The 22,289-nt window shown below is 31.6% G+C and overlaps 1 protein-coding gene across 21 annotated transcripts in view; it reads right to left on the bottom strand.

The window, feature by feature from the left end:
- LOC124364163 overlaps nucleotides 1-18,666 on the bottom strand; it is a 125,173-nt gene extending 106,507 nt beyond the window's left edge. For all 21 annotated transcript variants that reach the window (XR_006922581.1, XM_046819419.1, XM_046819420.1 and 18 more), the window contains exons 1-2: nucleotides 17,943-18,666; nucleotides 2,496-2,591 (exon numbers count right to left, since the gene is read on the bottom strand). Coding sequence is in view for 20 of the 21 variants with exons in the window: in XM_046819419.1 (XP_046675375.1) it covers nucleotides 2,496-2,591; nucleotides 17,943-18,545 (699 nt within the window). In the remaining variant the exon portion in view is untranslated. The remainder of the gene's footprint in view (nucleotides 1-2,495; nucleotides 2,592-17,942) is intronic.
- Between the last annotated feature and the right edge of the window lie 3,623 nt (nucleotides 18,667-22,289).

Below are 22,289 nucleotides of genomic sequence, written 5' to 3'. Positions count from 1 at the left end.
CATTGTTGATATTGTGCTAATACACTGTTAAGCTCCAGATATTGTTTTAGCTTGGTTACTATAACTTTCTAGTTTTGAGTATTATTGAATTTAGTAACTATTTCCTAAGTTCCGATCATGCAGTTGTACTAAAATAAGGTCCGCATCTGACCACTGCATATAAATTATCAACCAACAATATCTGAAGGGTGATTAAAATTTTTTTGTTTATTTCTTGTGTTGTAGTTGTGAAGAGAGATTTTCAATAAATAACAAATCACTCTCCTTAAGGAAAATTTTAAAGTTTCAAAATATATAAAACATAATTTAGCCAAAATGTTAAGTATATTAATTTTTAAGAAAGCAAATTTAATGGATATTCAACTGGTTAGTCTACAAAATTTCCGAAACGTAAGTGTTTGAATAATTTCTGAATACATGTACTCAAAAATGTATGGAAACAAATAAGACACTTCCAGGTGAAGACGTCCCACTGTTCAACTGTTCATATAATACAGAAACGGAGATAAGAAAATTAGTAGAAGAATGTTGTGGTGGACTTGTCATACTGTAGTTGGCATTTTGACAAGTGAAGTCATTGGTTCTGGCAGAGCTAGTTGCATTATGTGATCACCAAATGCACAGTACATTGTACACTTCTAATGGTGCAAAGTCAACTTAAATCTGATTTGACCTTAGGAACAGTAATAATATTGTTTATATAAAGCTAAGAAAATGGGAGGGAAATTATATTGTATTAAATAAATAATACATCCTAATATGATTAACAAAAAAATAGTCGTACACCTGTTTTTTATGTTCTCTTTGTGATCTGATAGTTTAAAAACACAAATAAGACATTTTTATGTTTTACCATTAACATCATTCTTGAAAGTGGAAGTACGATAGTCCATTACTGAATAACTGCAATATCTATTAATTTAATTTAATTGGTCCTAAAAGAAACAACAAGCTGAAGTTCTTTGTCTCACGTTGTCAGTTTTCATTCTTTTTTTCACCTTCAAAGTATATACTGCTTTTCTATTTGCTGAATCCCCACAACTAGACTTACCCTTTTTAGTCCACTTATTAGTATTTTGTATAGGCTAATTAATATCAGTTAATGACGAAAACCCCAATATATGAATACACGTAGAATGCCTGAAGAGAATCAATTGTGATACTGGATATCTTTACGATTTAAATAGCTTAGGTTAATCTTCAAGAGTAACAACAGACAATACTGATATACACCTCAGGATAGCTGCAGCAGACAGAAGCTACTGGAGAGTGATACAAGCTACTAACAAGTAAGCTACTAGAACCAGGCAATGGATTCAACCTGTTCTACTGTATGGATCAGAATTGTGGGCAAGGAAAATCCCATAAAATTAAATTTGTTTCAAAAATAAAATATTGAGAAGACTGTATGGCCCTGTTTAAGAAGAATAGGAATGAAGAATAGGGAACTAAGAGACTTGAACTAGGAACAAGATGTTCAATGTTACAAATTCTTGTCCCTTCACACCAATCCCAAACTTTCTGCAATCTGAAAGCTGTGTCGTAGGATAAATCACTGCAATCAGTTACCCACTCCATCTGAAGAGATCTGTTAAGATCAAAACATGGAGTACGAGAGCAATCTTGTCTCTTTCCACAAGTTTTTCATTTCCGAGTGGAGTCAGTGACTTATGGAATGGAAATGATGGTTCTAAACCATTCAGACTATGTGCAATAGCTAGTCAGTGACGGCACAACGATACAGCCTGTTGGCGCTCAGGTAGTGCCAAGTGCCAGACAGTGTGCTCATGCATTTCAGGATCACCCAAAGGCACATCACTCAGATTGCAGAACGCTCGGGGACGTTTCCACCATAGAAACAAAACTGTATTTCAAACAAGATGTTGCCCTTATAAGAAACAAGAGATTACGATGGCTGGACTGTGTTACACAAAGGGAGGAGGAGGAATTTGTCATGTGAAGAGTGTGGGTAGGAATCAAGAATGAGATCAAACAAGAGCAGAACTGAGGAAAATTGAAAAAGATCTTGGAATAAGTTTTTCTTTTTTAAGGTGGCCGATCTCCTTTTAAGCCATACTCTGCCCATCCTCAAGGGTCACTGGCATGTGCGAGGATCTTATCAAAACAAAATATGGGAGAGAGTGGATACAGTACAAGGTCGATGGTACTGATAAAAAGTGCAACGGTCACAGACAGGATTCAAACCTGCACTATCTCTAACTCAGACTCAATGTCTTAGACCGCTTGACCATCGGCACTCCCATCAATACCAAGTCAAAATAGAAGAACATGAAGGTGCATTGTTGGCGAGGGCCAAGCCCAACAGGAAAAAAATGGCCTTATGTTAAACCTTAGTATTTCAATATCTACAAACCAGAGAATCCAACCAAATAAGAAATGGTAAGTAAGCAATCATTAATCCTAATCTCTCTTACTGAAATGTAGTTGTTTTTGGATTACTTTTATATTAGTGAATACTCATCAATTATACTGACCACATCATCATTTGGAGCACACTCGCAGAACACGTTGCTCAGGACAGGGGTCTGTGTCTCGCCGAGCACTCGGACAAACTCTGCACCCACGCCATGCTGCAACATTCAACACATGAAAGTTAGTAGTTACGTACTGAGTACAACTAAACCTGTATTTCATTCAAATAGTTTAGACTAAGTTGAACAATTATTATAAAAGTGTATTGGAGTTGTGTTCAAATTGTGACATGGGTTGGGCAAATGCTCATTGGGAATTTATACAGACATTGCCCAAAGCAATTTTAAGCACACAAAATCAAGGAATTAAAACAAGTATTCTTTTAATTTTAACTGCTTTTGGTAGTTACTACAGTCAAAACAAAAAAACTACTTTTAAAAATACATTTTATTCTACATTTTTTTATAGTTAAAAATAGTTTTGTAGGTTAAAGTGACCTAACATTACTGATAATAATTATCAATAGATAGTTCAATAATTATCAACTCAATTATTGAACAGAAGGTAATTAAGCTAGGAGTTGATTGGAAAACATGATGGATGGAGGGTATACTGAAGGAAGTGATTATAAAAAGATGACTAATAAAGAACTTTTTCTTAAGATTCTTTTTGCCAAACAACTTCTACAATATCTGTCTAAACATTTACACAAATTAATACATTATGTTTGTAAAAATAAATACACAGAATAAATGTTGTTGTGCCATACATGAATACCTGGGTATTTATGGATTTTGAACATTTTACATTACTACTTCTAATATAGTTGTACATTATATTGTTTTGAATTCCTTAATAAACTAATTTTGTATGTTTCTCTCGAACTTTGATATCTTCTGCTGTCACGTTATTTTTATAATCCAAAATAGAAGAAAACCATCACACACAGGCATTCATAGTGAAGTGTTCAAATTCAGATATTTAGAAGCCAGGCATTTCGAAGATCTAAGGTTAACAGGACTGATTACAGCATCTGGGCAGGTTCCCAGTCAACACAAATAAAGAAATATAATTTCAACCTGGTTGAATTAAGGGATATCAACTGGACTCCAAATGACAATTTGACACCTTCCAGCGGCGGAACTTTTTTAAGCTTAGTGTAAGTTTTTCTAATAAAAGTTAGGATTATGCTACACTAGACTAGACGCACGACAGGCTTCATTGAGACTGCTTGTAAAATTTCAAATTTACAACTCATTTAATTCTTGAGATGTCCTGCAGACAGATACAGCCTGCAGAGAGGCAATCATACAGAAAATTAAATAAAATGAAAAATGCCTTTATTAAAGAGGTGGAGTTGGGGCCCTCTCTACCACTAAACCTCAACAAAAAACAACAATTTTACATCACCATGCCAGATAAAAGAGAAACTATGTCAGACGACCGACTGATAAACTTCAATGACCCTCACCTAAATGCCACGGTTGGACATGCACCATTGTGGAACTCATTCTTGTCTTTGTAAAAATGAAGCTTCGTACAAAATTTAAAGTAACACATGAAATTTTTCTCGCAGTATCTTTCCACATGATACATTCACATTTTTTTTATTGTGTTATGTTTCACAGCGGTATTCAAATAGTAAAAGTTCCGGTGAGCTAGGGAGGGTACTACAACGCAAGAATGTACTGAAATCAAATTTTGTTATATACTTTTAGCGCTGACTTTCCACTCTATTATTTTTTCTTCTTATTCTATGGATGAAAATGTCACGTGATTATACTCAGTTTGTTTACAAACTATTTATTATTCTATTTATCATTGCTATCACAGTTACCTATAAGACCAATGTAAAAATATTTGCTAACTCTCAGCCAAATGCCATGGAGTGACATGCACCTTCATCGAACTCAATGTTGCCTAAAGAAATGAAGCTTTTCAAAATCTTTCAAGTCTATATAAGTCAGTTCTTTTATGAGATACTGGTGTGGACAGTAAGACAGACAGAAGCTCAATTTTCCAGCACCTCAAGCGATAAGCTTCACTAATGTTCAGCCAATAAAACTGAAATGTATAGGAATATGTTGTACATTATTTTAGTCAAACTGAACTTTGGTATAAGAAAATAAATTGAGTATATACGCTATGGAAACTGAATATATAAGGCAACAACGCAGAAGTACACCATCCCACATGTCTTAACAGGCTTCGCTAAGGTTACACACAAAATTTCAATTCTATAGCTCATTTCATTATCGACATGTCCTGCGCACAGATGGACAGAATGACAATCATACAAAAAAGAAGTTGACACAAAAATGACGCATCATATGACTCATTCTAGAAGAAAAGAAGTTTTAAGCCTTATTTAAAAGTTTACATAAGAAATATTTCTTCACAGATATTGCCACATGAGTTTTGTTCAATAAACTATGTTTCATATAAGTTTTTTAATAATAAAAATTGACTCTCAAAGCCACTATAAAATGATATACATGTTGGGATAGTTAGAGTATATGTGTTAATATGTCACATGTTTTAATCTCTTATGTTTATTGAGTCTGTTTACAATACGTTTATTCTGCTACTTTCTCACTGCCATTATGGTTACCCGAAAGACCATTGTAAAAATAATCACTAGGCTAAGGCTCAGCCAAATTCAATGGGGTGGTAGGTACCATCATTGAACTCAGTGTTACTCATAAAAATGAAGCTTCATGCACAATTTCATGTCTACAGGTCAGTTTGTTTTCGAGATATCGAGTGCACAGACAGACAGACAAGAGATATTACATTTTTCCAATCCCACGAGTGATAGGCTTCGATAAAGCTCAGCCAATAAAGTAATTGAGAATGTTGAAAAGAATTTCAGGATACAGCGAACCCTCTTTAAATACAAGAAAAGATGTAAGTGTAGATAATGAACCATAATAAAACAGTAGAGTTTAATTCAGTATGTATTTGCTTAGAACACTTGTACTGAATTTAATTTAAGTACACCTTGATATCAGCTATTATCAATATTTTATATATTGGAAATACTAAAAAAAGCTCCAATACAAAATACTAAATTAGGCATATACAAATACTAACAGGGCATATAACTTAATATCTTTTCTGCCTTTAAAAGTAGATATAAAAACACAGATATGGCATCCATTTACGAAACGATTAAGTTGAAGTAAACAAGCTTTTCATAATAAAAAACAAATATATAATACATAAAATAAATTGCATTATGATTGCATTTTGCAAGTGCAGATTTAGAGATTTAACATGTCATCTATCATAACGTCACTGTCATATGGTGTCATGTGACAACATGTAAAAATAAAAATAGAATAGAATACAGATAAATAACAGCATAGCAATCACAAACTTCGTAAACTCACTCACTCACACTTCGGTACCTACTGCACTGCAGTTTACTGATAAGGTCATTTACATTTGTAATTAGTACAGTAGCTCTAAGTATTGCACATATTCCATTCCGCAATGGCTTTTTCCATTGCAAGCTTCTATAAACTAACTTTACCTCCCCCTCCCCCCCAAAGACCTTGTTAATTCACATTATTACATACAAATCAATCAAAATACAAAATGTTATATAGTATTCAATTTATTGAGTGATTACTCCAAATTAACTTATGGACCAATGGACCTAACAACACAAGACAGCATACAAACCCAGCTAACTTAATACATTTGAATTTCCCCGATATTTAATTCGCTGAGCGTTAGCGAAGTCTCTAACTTGAGGGGCTGGAAAAAATTTAATTTCTGTCAGTCCACACTTAAAATTTTGCATGAAGCCTCAGTTATATATAGGCAACATTGAGTTCAATGACTCCATCGAGCGTTAGGAAACATTTCAGGTACCCATGATGGCAATGAGAAAATCACAGAATAAATAAATTTGTGAACAAATTGATAGTCACAATTTAACATGTGACAGAGTAACACATGTAACCTAACTATCAGTTAGATATATAAAACAAAATTGTGTTATGAATTCAGATTAATTTATAAGACCCATCAAAATTAGCGAGAACAATGTGAAGAGAATCAGTTATCTGAAAACGTACTTTACATGAACTGTTCTCTGAGGGATCTTCGCATGACTTGTATATGTACTCCAAGGTAACCACATCTCTTATATTTTCTAAAGTTAACCTCTTTCCTGCAGTGTATGCGAGGGTATTGTTATGATCCACAGATCACTGTGAATGTTGATTTTTCAATATAAATTATTCAGTTTAGGGATTTTTTATTAGGTTTTACAAACATGTTAATATCTGGAGTATGTACAGTACGTATGTATGTATTGTAACTAAATGAATAAAGTGATTTTGCCAAAATGTTGTTATGGTGGAGAAGTTTATGAAACAATAAATAACCTTCTAACGTTTAAAAAATTTCAAACTTTACAGCCAACTTTAAGAAACAAAATAATGTAGGGAAATACAATTTAAATTTTAACATTAAATGTTTAGTGTAATTGTGTTTATTTTTCTGGAAAGTATCCACAAGTGTATGAAATATATACTAATCAGTGACATGCACATACGATATATCTAAACAATATTCGTAATTATCTGTTACAATGTCCACCATTTTGGAATGGTAATAGTTAGTAACTTCTGGTTTGTGACGAAATGTTTCTCTTTCTATTCTCTTTCCAATAATGTATCACATGTGGGGGGTTACCATTTGAAAATTTTGAGTTGGTGGTGTGCCCCCTCCCCCCAGGGGCTCAGGACCAGGGGGACCACCCTCCAACATTTTTTGATTTAACTACAAAGATCCCCAAATATTTATTTCAATTGGTCACAACACCTAGAAATGCCAGGGCTGACTACTGACTTTTGTATCACTCTGTATTTAGCTAAAATATGGTACTTATATTATTGTTAAACTACCGCTGCAGACAAATATTATTTCAAAAATGTATTCAACATTTTCTATTTTCCACAACTTTTTGGTACTAATTTTTGGTAAGAAATTAGATCTGAACCATATTTTAGTGTGAAATACTTGTGTGTCAAACTTTTTCGTAATTACCTGAAATACTCGAAATAATCTGAAACATTTGACATTTCCAGTTTCAGGTGTTTTCAAGACGTTTAAAATTAACTGTGAGCAAGGACGTGGGCTAGGACCTTGACCAACAGATGGAGTAAGCTTGAATCACCAGTCAATGAGATCACTACTGATTATGGGTGATGAGACCTTGACTGGTGGCCTCTCTACACCCAGCAGCCTTCACCGGCTCCCAGCTGATTTCTCTAATAAACAGACTTCTACCGTTACAAGATTAAGTTTCTTTGAGTCTGAAGTGAAAAATCTCAAGTGACCGAGTTGAATTGAAAGTTGCACAGTTTTAATAATGAAATAACTATGGATATTTCCATGAGTATAGGGGAACTTCAAATTCAACTTATCCTTCAAGTTGAATACCAATTACTTAAATACTTAATTCGGAAATAATATGAAACAAATTTTAATAAATTTAATGATATAAACATAAATACTTTTTACTAAAACAGTGCAATTCAATGTACAGTAGGTATCTATCTAATATTTTCCATCCATATAATACAAATATATTTTAGGCATACGACAATTATGGTTTAATAACATTACAAAAATAATTTAAGTTTTCAAACTACCAAGATGTAACCTAACGTATAAAATAATGAGTTAAGACCCTGTCTTAACTCATTATTTTATACAGGGTTGAGAAAAGTAATTAAAATACTTGTTCCTTTACTGACTGTGAGACGTGCCATTTGATTTTAAAATAGTAATTACTATTAATTAATGTGAGCAATTAAAACTTGTATAAAAGTGATAACTGTATGGTGAATGTAATTAAATGAACTTGGTTGTTACAGTCGCTTTGAATATAACAATTTGCATTACGTAATGGACTAAATACATATTTAAGTTATGTGGTGTAACATAGAAATATATATAATTGTACAAATAAAATAAATAGTTTTTTAATTAGTGTAGTTTACTCTACGCTTGTGCTCTGTTAGTTTAACTGATAATGCTCATCGCTCCAATAACTCCAGTAACAAGAGACTCCAGAAAGCAACACATAAGCATAAAGTACTGCAATTGTTGAGTTTATATATGTTAAGGTGGAAAAAATGACAATTTATTCGATTTTAGACAATATTAGGAACAAAAATATGACAAAAAAAAAAAAATTAAAAGTTGTTCTGAAGATAGTTATGCAAAAAAATCTATCCTGGAAACTCAAGATGGATTTTAAAGTAAAAACCAAACCAGGATATAATTCTAGATTTAGATTTTAGCAATATCTTTTACTAAACCAATTATGCTGAGGAATACTCTTCAAAAAGAAAATAAATAGTCTGGTAAAAATTCAATCATTAATTGAAAGAATACCTTGATTCGGTTAGGTATAGCATTTTATTTAGTGCTAAACAGCATTTTCGGTATATTCATGTGCATTTCCGGTACATTCATGTGAAATGATAAGACTGCATCACTCCACTACAGCAGTGGCATGACTTGACCTTATTCGCCCGGTGAACATCCAACGTCAGCCATTGTATGTAAACTTGACTTCCCATTGGTGGTGGTTGGATGAGCATAAACAATGCTTTATACTATTCCTCGACACTGGGCTTTATACAGGATATCCCATTGACTAATAAGATTTCCTCTTGGGTAACATTTATTTCAAGTAGTATATAAAATTTCAATATTGTAATCTAATTATTTATGTTTGAGTTAGCTAAAGTAATGTTCATCTCATTGCTAAGATGTGCTGATAGAAGAAATTCGAAAAATTAAAGCGTTTAAACTGCTTTGAAGATTTGTTGGAGAAGCAGCCATTAAATTTTGAATCTGCCACAATCAATGTTCCATTTTCCCAAAACAGCTGGTTTAGTTTCAAATTGGACCAACGCCCACAAACTTTGTAGCATGGGGTCCAATAATTTTGTATCAAATTAAAAAGTAATTTCATCATGAATTATGTATGTATTTAGGATAAAAAGATTCTTAACACGCAGTAACATAACATTATTTTCAATATTTATTTGTTATTAATGTGTTTTATGTTTTTGTGTCTTTAGGTGTTTTTTTCCTAATCACCGTTTTTCTCATGAAGGCCAGGAGAACATATGAAAACTAAATTTTGTGTGAATGTTATTGAATTCTATTTATACATAGCTTTTTATAAGCATTTTAAAACTGTTGTTGGTAAAAATACTTTATTTCCAAATCCCTTAATAAACTTATATTAACTGTGGCAGACAGTTTTGGTACGGATTGTAATGGAGAATATCGAAAGGGTTAAAAATATGAAACAATATGTTTTTACTTACATTACATATTTCCTAGCTTGATACACAATTAAAACATACCAAAAAAACACATACATTAGTTGTATCACCTTCAGTTAGATAAAGAGGCTGGAGGTAACTACTTTATAGAGTCTGTACATAGTTAGCTGATGCTGATACAACATTTCTTACATATTATGGTTACTAATAAAAAAAATATGGTCTGAGAAAAAAATTAAAATTTCATATTTGTACTTTTTTGATACTCTCCCATTTTAACCTCCACCAAAACTAGGACGGATGATAATTGATTTCTTTTTTTGGAAAACTTCTCTATCGATTTCAAGAAAAACCAGGTTGTGTATCAATTATACAGCGCAAATTGGCTCTTGGATTCTAGTCTAATAACAAAACAACAATATATCATGACATAACAGCATATGACTTTATGACATAACAATGATAAAGAGACAGTGTAATGCTGTGACATATAATAAACTCAACGTACGTTCATAATAAAAAATGTTTTCACTTTAAACATTGCAGCACGTTTTAATATGTACTGATCATATATTGTCTTGTTTATTTAAAACTAGGTTGTCAAAATAACTTAAGAGCACATACATAGACTAAATTTACATTATTGTAATTTTATTATTTACAGTACATTTCTTTAAAAAGTCATGATTTTACATCTTTTATCAGAGAATTTTGGAGTTTGTTCCTGTGATTTAAAGTATATTAATTTGGAATATTATTTCGTTTTTAATATGCATTCTTGTTTTTCTATAGTATGATCAATGGTAAAGAATGATCAGTGGTTAATAAAGACTTTTTGACTATATGTAGATTATTTTTGATAATAATTTTTCTAGTTGGGAGCACCAAAACAAATGAAAAAACAACTTTGCATCCATTTTTATCTTATCCTTGTGTATATTTGCATAGGCTTAAACTAAAAATTATAGCCTTATCCATTCCAAGGTGACAGCTATGTAACAAATTCTACTCAGAAGATCTTAATAAATACTGTATGGATTTTACAAATGGTTTACTTTAACTATAGTGAATTTTTGCAAAAGTAATTACAAATCCAATAACGTCATTACAAGAAATAACTAATATTGCAAATTGAATGCAGTTGAACACACACTTGAAACACGCTTAATGATTTCATGTGTTCAAACACAACAATTAAATTATGAACACAAAGAAACCATTAAATTATAAAGACAAAATCCTAATCAATCATTAAACAATTTAAGAGTAATTATTATATTTAGGCTGGGAATAATATAAAACATCAAACACATTCAATTCAATAGTCAAATAAATAATATAGCATTACAAGGTTTTCATCATTGTTTAGTGCTTAATTCATGCTTTCTGTTGAATCACGCTTTGGTCTGGATTTTTTTATCAACTGACTCTCGACCTTACACATTATCAATTTGATGACACAAAGTACATCTTCTCACAATTCAAAGCTGTAGTTTACTTTTCATGAAAACCCATCTGTAGACCAATACTAGTATGAACACTGCTATTACATCCCATGCTTCATTAAGGTTTTGTCTTCACATTTTAACTGCTAAGTGTAGGGCTTCCTAATGGAACAATGTTGTGTGTAGGTTGCTGGACTGAATTTATGTTGATTGAATATTAAATCCCCATGAGTTGTCACATAATTTTACTACTTACTGTACGCATGTTTTAAGACCATTCAAAGCGTAAAGAGGTTGGATTTTATTTTAATTGCAGCACTTATAACTCACCAAATTACAAATCAAAGATCAAAATTTGGAATTAGATGAAAATATAAGGACTAAAAACTCTCGCCTGCCGAATTTTGGCATACAGTTCTAATTTATCATTTTTATTCAAACATACGCTAAGAGGAGCTTATCAAGAGTATCTAGACTTTGGATTGGCAGCCGAGAACAAAGAAAACAGAAAAAGTCACAAGATATATTTCTACATGGATGTCTGTACTAAAAGATTAGTTCCACATTCATAAGTTTGACAAACAATGGGATCTCTGTTTATGGGTTATACATTTACAATGCACTAAATTGTGCATTTAGTTCATTGATAACAACAATGTTGGCACAATCTTTTGAATTTTCTTCCTTCTAATATTGGATTAGACGATTAAGCAGTAACACAACAGATATTAATTTGTAACATCAGCTAAAAGAACCTTTCAGCGGGTTGCTGATCGTCTAAAAAGCAAGGTAAGTTATTTCATAAAGATTACAAAAAGAATTTAGCCCAAGAATAAAAGAACCATAAGAAATATAACTATAGAAAATATATTTTATGTGGCACATAAAAAACAGAAACAAACAGAAAAAAGAAAGAAAGGACACTGGAATGCAAAATACTGATTTATTTTACTTTCACTTCTCCAATACGTAGGGATATGTGGAAAGGAATATCTGATGCTCTACAGCACCTGCAGATCAGGTGGTAATCATATTCTGCCTATGAAGTTCATATGGCTTCCTCAGCAAAATTCATTCAAGCAGTCGAGCCGTGAAGAATTCTGGGCTCTGAGATAACCACATATAGAGCCAAGTTGTCGTGCACAACGAAAACCTATGTTATTTGCTTGAGTATACACTGCATTTCTTCTTAGATAGGACCCGACTACCAACACCAAGTGTAATACAATCGTCTACTTTCCAAGAGTGCTAATAAAGAGAACTCTATGCACTACAATCCATCTCCTCCTCTTTTGTGTAGAAAGCCATAAGGATTTATGATATCACTTATCAGTATCAAGCCAATACCATATAGCTATTATATTCCAGACAACATTCAAAAAAATGATTAAAAGGATTACAACTTTTTTATGATCTTGAACAGGCTATATTACAAATATTTATTACAAAATGCATTCAATAAACTACTTTAGCTTTTAAACATATCATATTTTACTACTTATTAGTTTTAGGACTGAGTCCATTAGTAATAACAATATAATAAACAAATAAAACTATTACGTGTGTTTTATAAAACTATGGGGTTTAGTCAGTAGAATTTTATGTGGGTTTTTCTTTTAGTGTACACTTTTTCTAATACAGGGTTATTACTATTAATTTGTACAATTGTAGTAAATTTTGGGGATCCTTCTCATAGTTAATTAAAATTTGTAATTCTTTTTTTCTATTTAGTTTTCAAAATTTAAAATTGTTGTCTAGCCCTTTATGAAAATGGTTTATTTAACGTAATTAAATATTCAGCAAAACTTTACTTCAAACTAGTTTGATTTTTTATTTTAGAGCTGGAATACCTTATCTAAAACTTGATTTAAAAATTCAACTGGTTTGATTCTAAGTAATGTTTGTCATATTCACTGCTTTTTAACTGAAATACAATTTTGAAATTGGTCCAACTGACCTTTTGAATTTTGATCTTTTGTAAATTTTAATTAATCTGAAATGGTTTTTAGTTTTGTGATTATTGAGTGTCTTTTAGATTGGTTTAAATATAGTGTTGTGTTGTATAAAACACACTACTCTTAGGTTTCCTTTTCCAAACCCAGCTTCTTTGTTTCTTTTGTTTTTATTTCTATCCATCAATGTATCCGTTATTGTAGGATTTTCAATTTTTTGTTTCTAAGTATTTTATTATTTGTTTTTCTTCATTCATAGGAACACTCACGACCGTATATATCACTGAATGAAACACAACAGTTTTGTGTTGCCATGAATAATTTAAATTTTGAGGGATGATTAAATAAGTTTGAGTAGACTTTCTATGAATTTCAAAAGTGTGTTTGTAGAGTATTACATTATTCAACACTCAGCTAAACGAAACGGATAGGCACCTCTAGTTATACACTATTAAGTGTACTCCTTCACAGTGTAGAAATCTTAGTAATTTTGGAAAAAACTTCAGAATTCTTGCAGAAACCACATGAACTTCAGTAGGTCGAATAAGACAACCAGCAAGCTTCAAGCGGAAAAAGTTAGTTTGACTAGATCCACCATGCGTCAATGAATCAAACAGGAGTCATATTATGTATACCAGTTCTTTATCATTTGTCCCTAATTAATGTCCCATTTATTATGCCCTTATGTTTGCCTATGTCACTGGAAATTTTAATAAAACATTGAATAAATAAATAACTTTGTAAGCCTGTCTGCTGCATTACAAAACACAAGTTGGATGATTGATTTTTGATCTGTATTATGTTATGACTATTGAAATGTGTTTAAAAATCTAGAAATAAGTGTATGATATCTGTAAAATTGATTTAGAGCATGAGAAACATAATGAGATTGGTAAGGACAGTAGAATAAAATGGAGTTGGTGACTTGTCTCCTTACTCTGCAGTCTCATTCACTGTTCTCATTACAGTTCGTTAGGAGATTTACTACCATGAATTACACAGAAAAGCTCTGAAGTTAATTGCTACGCCTTCAGGATTGATGATCTCATGCACCATGGATGTTGTCAAGACATTGTGACAAAATTCGCGACATGGTTCTAAAAAAAATAATAAACAAGAAAGAATCCTGTATTTTGTTATTGGTTTTCCTTAACAGTAACAACTATAATGTTGATTTGGGTACAGTGTTGTTACAATACTTGTTATTTCTCTCATCCTTAAGTTATATTAATAAATAAATAAATATATATAGCCAATTTAGTTTTAACCTTGTAGTAATATATTTTTATTTTTTTAAAGATGCAATTGATTTTGAGACTTTAAATGTGTGTAAGTTACACATGAAAGATACACATGAAACACATAAAAATATTTAGTGAAAAATTACTTAACTAATAACACATAGGCCTACTTAACATTTCCCCAAACAAAAGTTTACACAAGATATTGGATGCATGCAAAGTTTCAAATCTATTGCTCATTTCCTTATCAAGATGTCCTGTGGTCAAATAGAAAGACAGACAACCATAGATAAGACGATTTTACACAGCAGACAAAAGAGAAACTGTTGCCACAGCCTATTGAGTGATTCAGCCTATGATTGTACTCTGATTGTTTGCAAATTTATTTATTCTGCTATTTTCTTGTTGTCATCATGATTACTCGTAAGACCAATTTTAAAATATTTGCTAATCATCAGCCAAATGCTATGAAGTGACATGCAGCTTAATTGAACTGTTGAAAATATTTATGTGAAGCATCAAGCAAAATTTTAAGTCTATATATATATGCAGTTAGTTTACAAAATATTTTGTGGACAGACAGCTATATAGGAAGGACATTTTACTAACATCACGAGTGATAGGCTTTGCTAACGTTCAGCCAACCTTATCGTTATTTTTATAGGCTAAATAATATTTTGTACATGGCAAAGACATTTTACACTTATTACCACATGACGCAGAGTTCCTACTAAAAAAAAATTCCAAAACCCTAAAATTCCTAGTACATTGAAAATCAATGTTCTTTTCTTAGATTTAAATTAGGCCTATGAAATAGTTGTAAAAATTGGATAGAGTATGATAAGCGGACCTAGTTTTTTATATCAACACTATCAAACAATACTTAATTATCCTATCCTACCTATTGATATAATCAACCCAATAATAATTAAATTAAGCAATAACTAAATCATATGCATCAAATGTACAAAATTTCATTTTCTAAACACAATTTGTTTTATTAGAAACTTCCTTTAAATAAAAGAAGATAAGTAGTTAACTTTAGAATACTATACAAAATAACACTAAAAGATGATTTACTGTGCCTTTCTTAGTTTCCAGATGTTGGTTTTGTGGTTGTTTTCTTTATTATTTAAATGACATTTTTCCGGTCACCTGTCTTTTTAATCGTTTGGTTGATAGTTATGGTTCCTTATTTATGAGATTATGTAGTTGTTTAGACTATTTGTATTAATTTGAAAACTGTGATTTTAATTTAATATTTTAGATATGTTGATATCGATTGATAGTTCTTTTATTCAATATATAAAGTATCGATGATTGTAATAAAGGACATAAAAATCGGGTCCACTTATCGTACTCTACCCTAAAAATTTAGAATCAAATACTTAAGATAATTCTGGGAAATTACTGGATCAACTTCCAGGAATTCCTTTCTGTTCTTTACTTATTATTGCCAGAATGGACAGAAAAGGCTTTTATTTTAATAAGAAATGTGAATTTAAACTGTTTAGGCACTTCTTTGCCTTGCTACGTAGAATATGATTAAAAGCAAGTTTGTAATACTTTCAGCTCTCCAGCATATTGATATATACCTTTTGAAATTTTATATTTTACTGATTGGTACTATCTTGAGGGATGTTTTTTGTTTGTCACCACCACCACAGGGTAGCACCTTCTTGGTCCGGAGAGATTACTGTTAGACCATTCAACTAATACTTAGGCCTATTTACTATTTATATAGGATTTTCATCGTCAATTAACCCTAGAACTGTTAATCGACATAATTATGTCGGTTAATGCCGCTTTTGTGGTGTTAACCGTCAAAATTTTGTCGATCAAGCATTCCCTCGTATAATTACTTTTTATAATATACTCCGGTAACGTATCGATATAATTCATGCACCATTGGATTCGGGAAGAAAAATGCTAAGGAACAGATGAGTTTTATTCCTCTTTGTATTATGGTTATGACGTAGCAAGCTTGTTATTTTGAACGTAAAAGAAAACGCGACGCCGTTTGTTGTGACCGCCATATTGCCGCTGCCGTTCTGTATCACTTTCGTGCCGAGCTGTGGATATTTGTAAGTTTTAATAGTTTTACGCGTGTTTTAGTGTCGTATTTAATGTGTAGTGTGTTGTTTGATGTCGTCGTAGTGTAAACATATATATTTTAGAATAAATCAATTTCTATTTACTGAAATATGTTTGAGAAATTACCGGCTTTGTGTAGGCTATGGCAAAATGACTTGGCTAAAATTCATTTCACATAGTTTGTTATTGTTTTCACTTACTAAACGTTATTTATAGCACTCTTTTAGCTCTGAAGTAACTATTTATTTTTGGTAAATAGATAGTTTTCACAATAAAATATATATTTCCTGTAATTTCTTTGGTTATATATAATAACTGTTTGGGTTATTCTATATTTTTTCAATATCTTTAGTTATATTTATAGTTTTCTAACTACATAATATTTCCTATTACTTATAAAACCATAAATTTAATAAATTTTTATATAGTACAAGCTTTAGCAACTATTTTATATTTTGCTGAATGAAAATTTTTCGCAAAATTTTTGAATAATGGCAAAATTTAACTTTTTTTACTTTTCAAAAAATAATTTATGGTAATTATTTCATTACTACTGTATATTCTATTTTATTCTAAGTAATAAAATATGCAAAATAACATGTATTCATAGATAAATGTATTAGCAAAACTTGTTTTACCAAAGTCTTACGTGTACACCCGATTTTCAGAATTTATACGCATCGCTGCTTTTTGTTCTATAGCTTTATGATGCTTTCATAAATGTGTATAATGTTTATGTTTTTCTGAAACTAGATAAAATTTGACACAGAATGGCTATCTCACTTATAAATATTTCTCACTATAACTTCATTTGCTAGGTATGGTCCCCCCCAAATTTAAGAAATATTTTTCGTAAATTTTATATTTGATTAAAAAAAGTGTTTATTAGAAAATTTTTGATGGTTAATTTTACAATATAGTGCAATTCTACGTTTAATTCTGAACACAAAAATATATACTCTTATTTATATTGCTTTTATTTTATATTTTTAATAATTTTTTTAAAAAAACCTGGCGCGAAGCTCCAAAACAGCCCGACACTACAGGATGAAATGACCGCCAGTTCTAGGGTTAATGTAGTTACATCCATCACTCATATGATTTTTACTTCGTTTGAATTAACTATTTGAACTCATAATTAGAATGTTTTTGTATTCAAAAATAATAAATAAATAGTTAAGGTATTTATGAGAAAATTTCTCATAAATATTATTAACACCATATTTAATACCATAGCTTGTTAACTCAATTTTCATGGTGGCCGCTTATTAGCCTATGTTGAAGAATTTAAGGTAATGTGGCTACACAAACACTATCCAAAGTAGCATATTATCAAGACGTTCGGTTTAAGGGATGAAGGTATTGAAAGGGTTAACTAAGCACAATATACGGTAGGCATACATGACTCGCTTACGTTCTAAAATTCATATTTAGTAGAGCTAGAAGTAAACTTACCTCGTCAACCGATTTCTTGGTAAAGTCATTTAGTGATTGAATCCAAACACTTAATAACTCATTCACTATCACTAAGTCAGAATACAGCCAAAAAAATAACTCATTAACCCACTTAACACTTTCACTTTCAGGCCCTGTTGCTGTTGGAGGAGGGTGAATTAGGTTTGTTGACTTAGGCTTGGCAGGGCCTACAACAGGTCTGCCAGATCTGGAACCTAACCTTTTACGAGAAGGCGGTGTAGGGGGTACATATTTTCCACCACCTGAAGATTTAACAACAATGTCCTTTGGGGGTTGCTTTACTGCAGCATCAACTACACTATTTTCACTTTTGGTAACAGTCACTGGAGGTTCAACAATTACATTTTGAGTTTTTAGGTCTTTATTGGCAACAAAATTGCCGTAAACAAATTTACCTATTCCTAAAACAACTAAACCAAACATCATCCACCCAAACATATACATTGCCACTGTATCCATTGTTGTTTCACCCTCTCCTTCAAATGTACAGATCATATCGTCAATCTTATCCGCCAAGTCGGCCATATTCCTCCATCCTTCCACCACCCAGCTCCAAATTCGCTCGGGAATGAGATCAACCATTCTATATTTAAAACACCAGCACTTCTCAGAACAAAAATAGCACCAAAGCCCAAACTGATATCGTGTTTCGTAAAACAAGTGCCAGGGAACTCTGAACCTTCAAACCCGCGGCAGCCATGTTTGTTTTGATATTTGACAGTTGAGCACCATCTGTTGGCGAAGAGGATAACCCGTTCACTGCCTTTATAATACAACCAACTTTTATAAAAAAAAAATAAAGACATACTATATGTAGTATCTTAAGATACATTCCTTTGAAACTTTATAATTTTTAAACTTTCTTTTCATTTTTTTAAATTACCTAACTCTTCCAACACATCTTTCATACTTGATGCGGCCAATCAGCCATAATGCAACTGAGTTGTAAAAATATTGTCATATACAGTATACAGTAATGGACCTCACCATTATCTAGAACTAAATCTAAAATATTTGATACATAACAGTGACTAACCGCATATCAGTCGACTTCTCTTCCAATAATTCCATTGTTTACAGAGCTAACAGGAAATACAATTCTTAATGCTCTGCGAAAAGAGAGTATACTTATTGCTTGGTGTTGCATGCAAATATCAATAATACATTGGACAAATGAACCCTTATTAAAAAAAATCATAATTGTACTGAGATGTTTTAAATTGAAACAGATCTGTAAATAAAAAGTATGAATGTATTAAAAAGTTTCAGATAAAAGTTCTAATCTACATTATTGCGTGAAAAAATTAAGTGCACTGAGTAGAGCACAAATCTATGTTTCCTTGTGATATAAATGTTAAAACTTACCTAAAAGTGTAGGCCTAAGGTGTGTCAAATTTTCTGTACCCAGAGGAAAGAACTTGAAGGTTTTATAATATATTTCTTTCTATTGTTCATTGTAGTTCTGAAAATTATATTAATTAATCTCATATCACTCTTGAGGAATATTCACTTAATTGCGCCGTTCTTGATGATGAATGGCGTTCACACTTCGTGTTTGAAATAGTTATTTTATTTCCTAACATTTATTGTAATTTTAGAATAGATTCACCATTTAGATTGATGTGGCATGAGAATATATCAAAGTGCCATCGACGTCAGAATGTTTTATTTATTATTCTTAACAATAAGAGAGTCTAAAGTTGGCGTTGCGTCGGTTAGAGTACACAGGGGTATTATCCCATATAGATATGAGTTTGTTGTGTCATTTGCATGATAAATTATCTAAACTTTAAGTACACTAACTTTTTATAAGGAGATATTATGGTTTATACAACCAAATTTTGTTTTAAAATTAAGTTAATATGCTCACCTTTATTAAGTGTCCGATTATATGTACTAAATTTTAAATCAATGTATCTTCCCTAGCTTGTAAATTAGTGATTTGTTGCAAGTTTCAATTACCATGAGTAGTTATCAGTCAGTTTAAGCACTAGCGGAAATGTTCCATAGACACTCTTGAGTTGCAGAAGACGATGTAGTGTATTACGCTAGCTTGGAGCGGCATTAAAAAGGTAGAAAATTATCAAATTATGAAAAATTATAATTTCTGTAAGAGTTTTACTCGGTACCAGCACAATAATGATGACACATTTGTGGTTTGTTCAAAATGTAAAGAGTACTCCCTTTAGTATATCAATCTTTTGATGAAGACCATTTACTCGAGTGTCACGATATGGTGCACCCATGCGAACATAAGTTTGTCAACGTAGCAGCTGACGTTTCTATTGTGTTTGGTTTATGGATCTCAGTTTTTATTATAAATCTAAAATACACCGTCACAAAATAAATCTGTCTATTGGATTGACTGTGTTTCTTAGTTGCTTATCAATTATGCATTTGGCATAGTTAGGTGCTCATTAAGTTGTATAAAATATATTAAGAAACGAATTTGCTTCTATTTGGAAACGACGTTATAGTCACATCGATTTCCAAAGATCCTACGAAATATTCCTAATGGTAGAAAAGATAAGTTGGGAGATGCGTACTATAGGTACTAAAAAGGGTTGAATACAGTTTTCATCCTAAGAGATTTTGCAGTATAAGGATAAGACAGTACATTATTATTGTAATATAATCTTTGAGTAATTAATTATGCTTTTAGAAATTTTATATGCGAATATGGTAATAGGAAATGCACTTTAAGCAAATATTATTCTTAAAATTAACGATATAATCTATTTAAAAACTATTATTCACATATGGTTGGTTTCATGAATTTATTAACCCAACCAATAATTGATTATTAAACAGCGCACACACACATAATTTACTAACATTTACACAATGTTTTTCATATAATTGATTTGAATTAGGTAATTGATTCAGGTGATTTGATATTGACACGCGCACATACAAAACAATATTTTGACAATTTAAGGGAAGAGTTCGCGAAAATCTACTAAATATTAAGGAATATACCTGCTTGATATATGCACATATTTTCCGGGCTTGTCACATACGTTTTAAATTATAGTTTTATGTATTACTAGCTGTTCCCCGCGGCTTCGCACGCTTTTTGTAAGCTTTGCTCGTGTATGAGCACTTCTGGTTCAAGTGAATTATATTGTCAACGCCGATGTAGAGTTTACCTTGTTGACACTATCAAGAAAATCTGCCAAAAATGTATGTTTATAGCCATTGTACACGCACATGTACATAATAATAAAGTGGTCTAACATTCAAGCTATAAGGCCAAACAGAAATTCATTTGAAAGACAAATATCCAAAAAAACTTAGTGCCTTCACATAGTGTGTGGTTATTATACACAACTATCTCGTAATTGTAGTTTACAATGTGCAGGCGCTTTGATAACTTATATATTTTGCAGCGCCTCCTGGTGGTGAGTTACATCAATGGGCATAGCATATAAACCTTCTACGTGGAAAAATACATATACATACAAATTTTCATAATGATCGGTCAAATAGTTTCTGAGTCTATAAAGGACAAACACACAAACATTCATTTATACCGTATATATATATATACTAGCGGGCCCGGCGCGCTTTGCTGCGCATTTCAATAATTTTTTGCAAAAGTTGCCCGCGGCTTCGCACGCAATTTCCCGTTGAAAACAGTACACTATATTCACTTATTCTTTTTCTATCACATTCTAAACATTGCTGAGATAATTGATAGTCGTTCCATCGTGAGCCTCTTGGGCGTATTATGAAGGTATGTACCATATTCCTGCCTCTATCTAGCTGTTACCCACGGCTTCGCACGCAAATCTTAAGAACCGAAGTCCTTATATTACTTAGTAAATTTTTTTTTTACTATAATAAATTTTAGATTAAATTAGTTATATCTCCGATGCCACGATTGAGCTTGCTTTGTTGTCTCGATCGAGAGAATATGTACACACGGAGTTTTGAGAACCATACTTCTGTCAAAAAAAAAAACAACTAAGGTTGATTTTATAACATTCTTTATATTTGTAGCCAACGTAAGATAGTAATTATGATATCTGCATTACTCTTCTGATCAAGCATGAGCATGGTTTATATTAAATAAATATTGCAGTTTAAAGGTGAATTTTTACGTCAAATTTGAATTGTATTATCTGGATAGTAAAGTCTATGTTTAACAGTGATTGCAAAAACAGTTTAAACAAAATTTGTCGTTTCTCTTAAGCTTACTCTATGCTTTAAAACTATAAGTGTAATATATGTTTACAAAGAACAGCTGATTAAAAATTTGAAAAGACGTTAACATATGTTTGCTGCAATGCATTTCTTATGGGTATTTCTGTAACCAGTGGGGCG

Source organism: Homalodisca vitripennis, chromosome 6, assembly GCF_021130785.1.
Source record: "Homalodisca vitripennis isolate AUS2020 chromosome 6, UT_GWSS_2.1, whole genome shotgun sequence".
Taxonomy (NCBI): domain Eukaryota; kingdom Metazoa; phylum Arthropoda; class Insecta; order Hemiptera; family Cicadellidae; genus Homalodisca; species Homalodisca vitripennis.
Note: the sequence above shows the minus strand (reverse complement) of the source record. Positions and strands in the feature narration are given on the sequence as shown.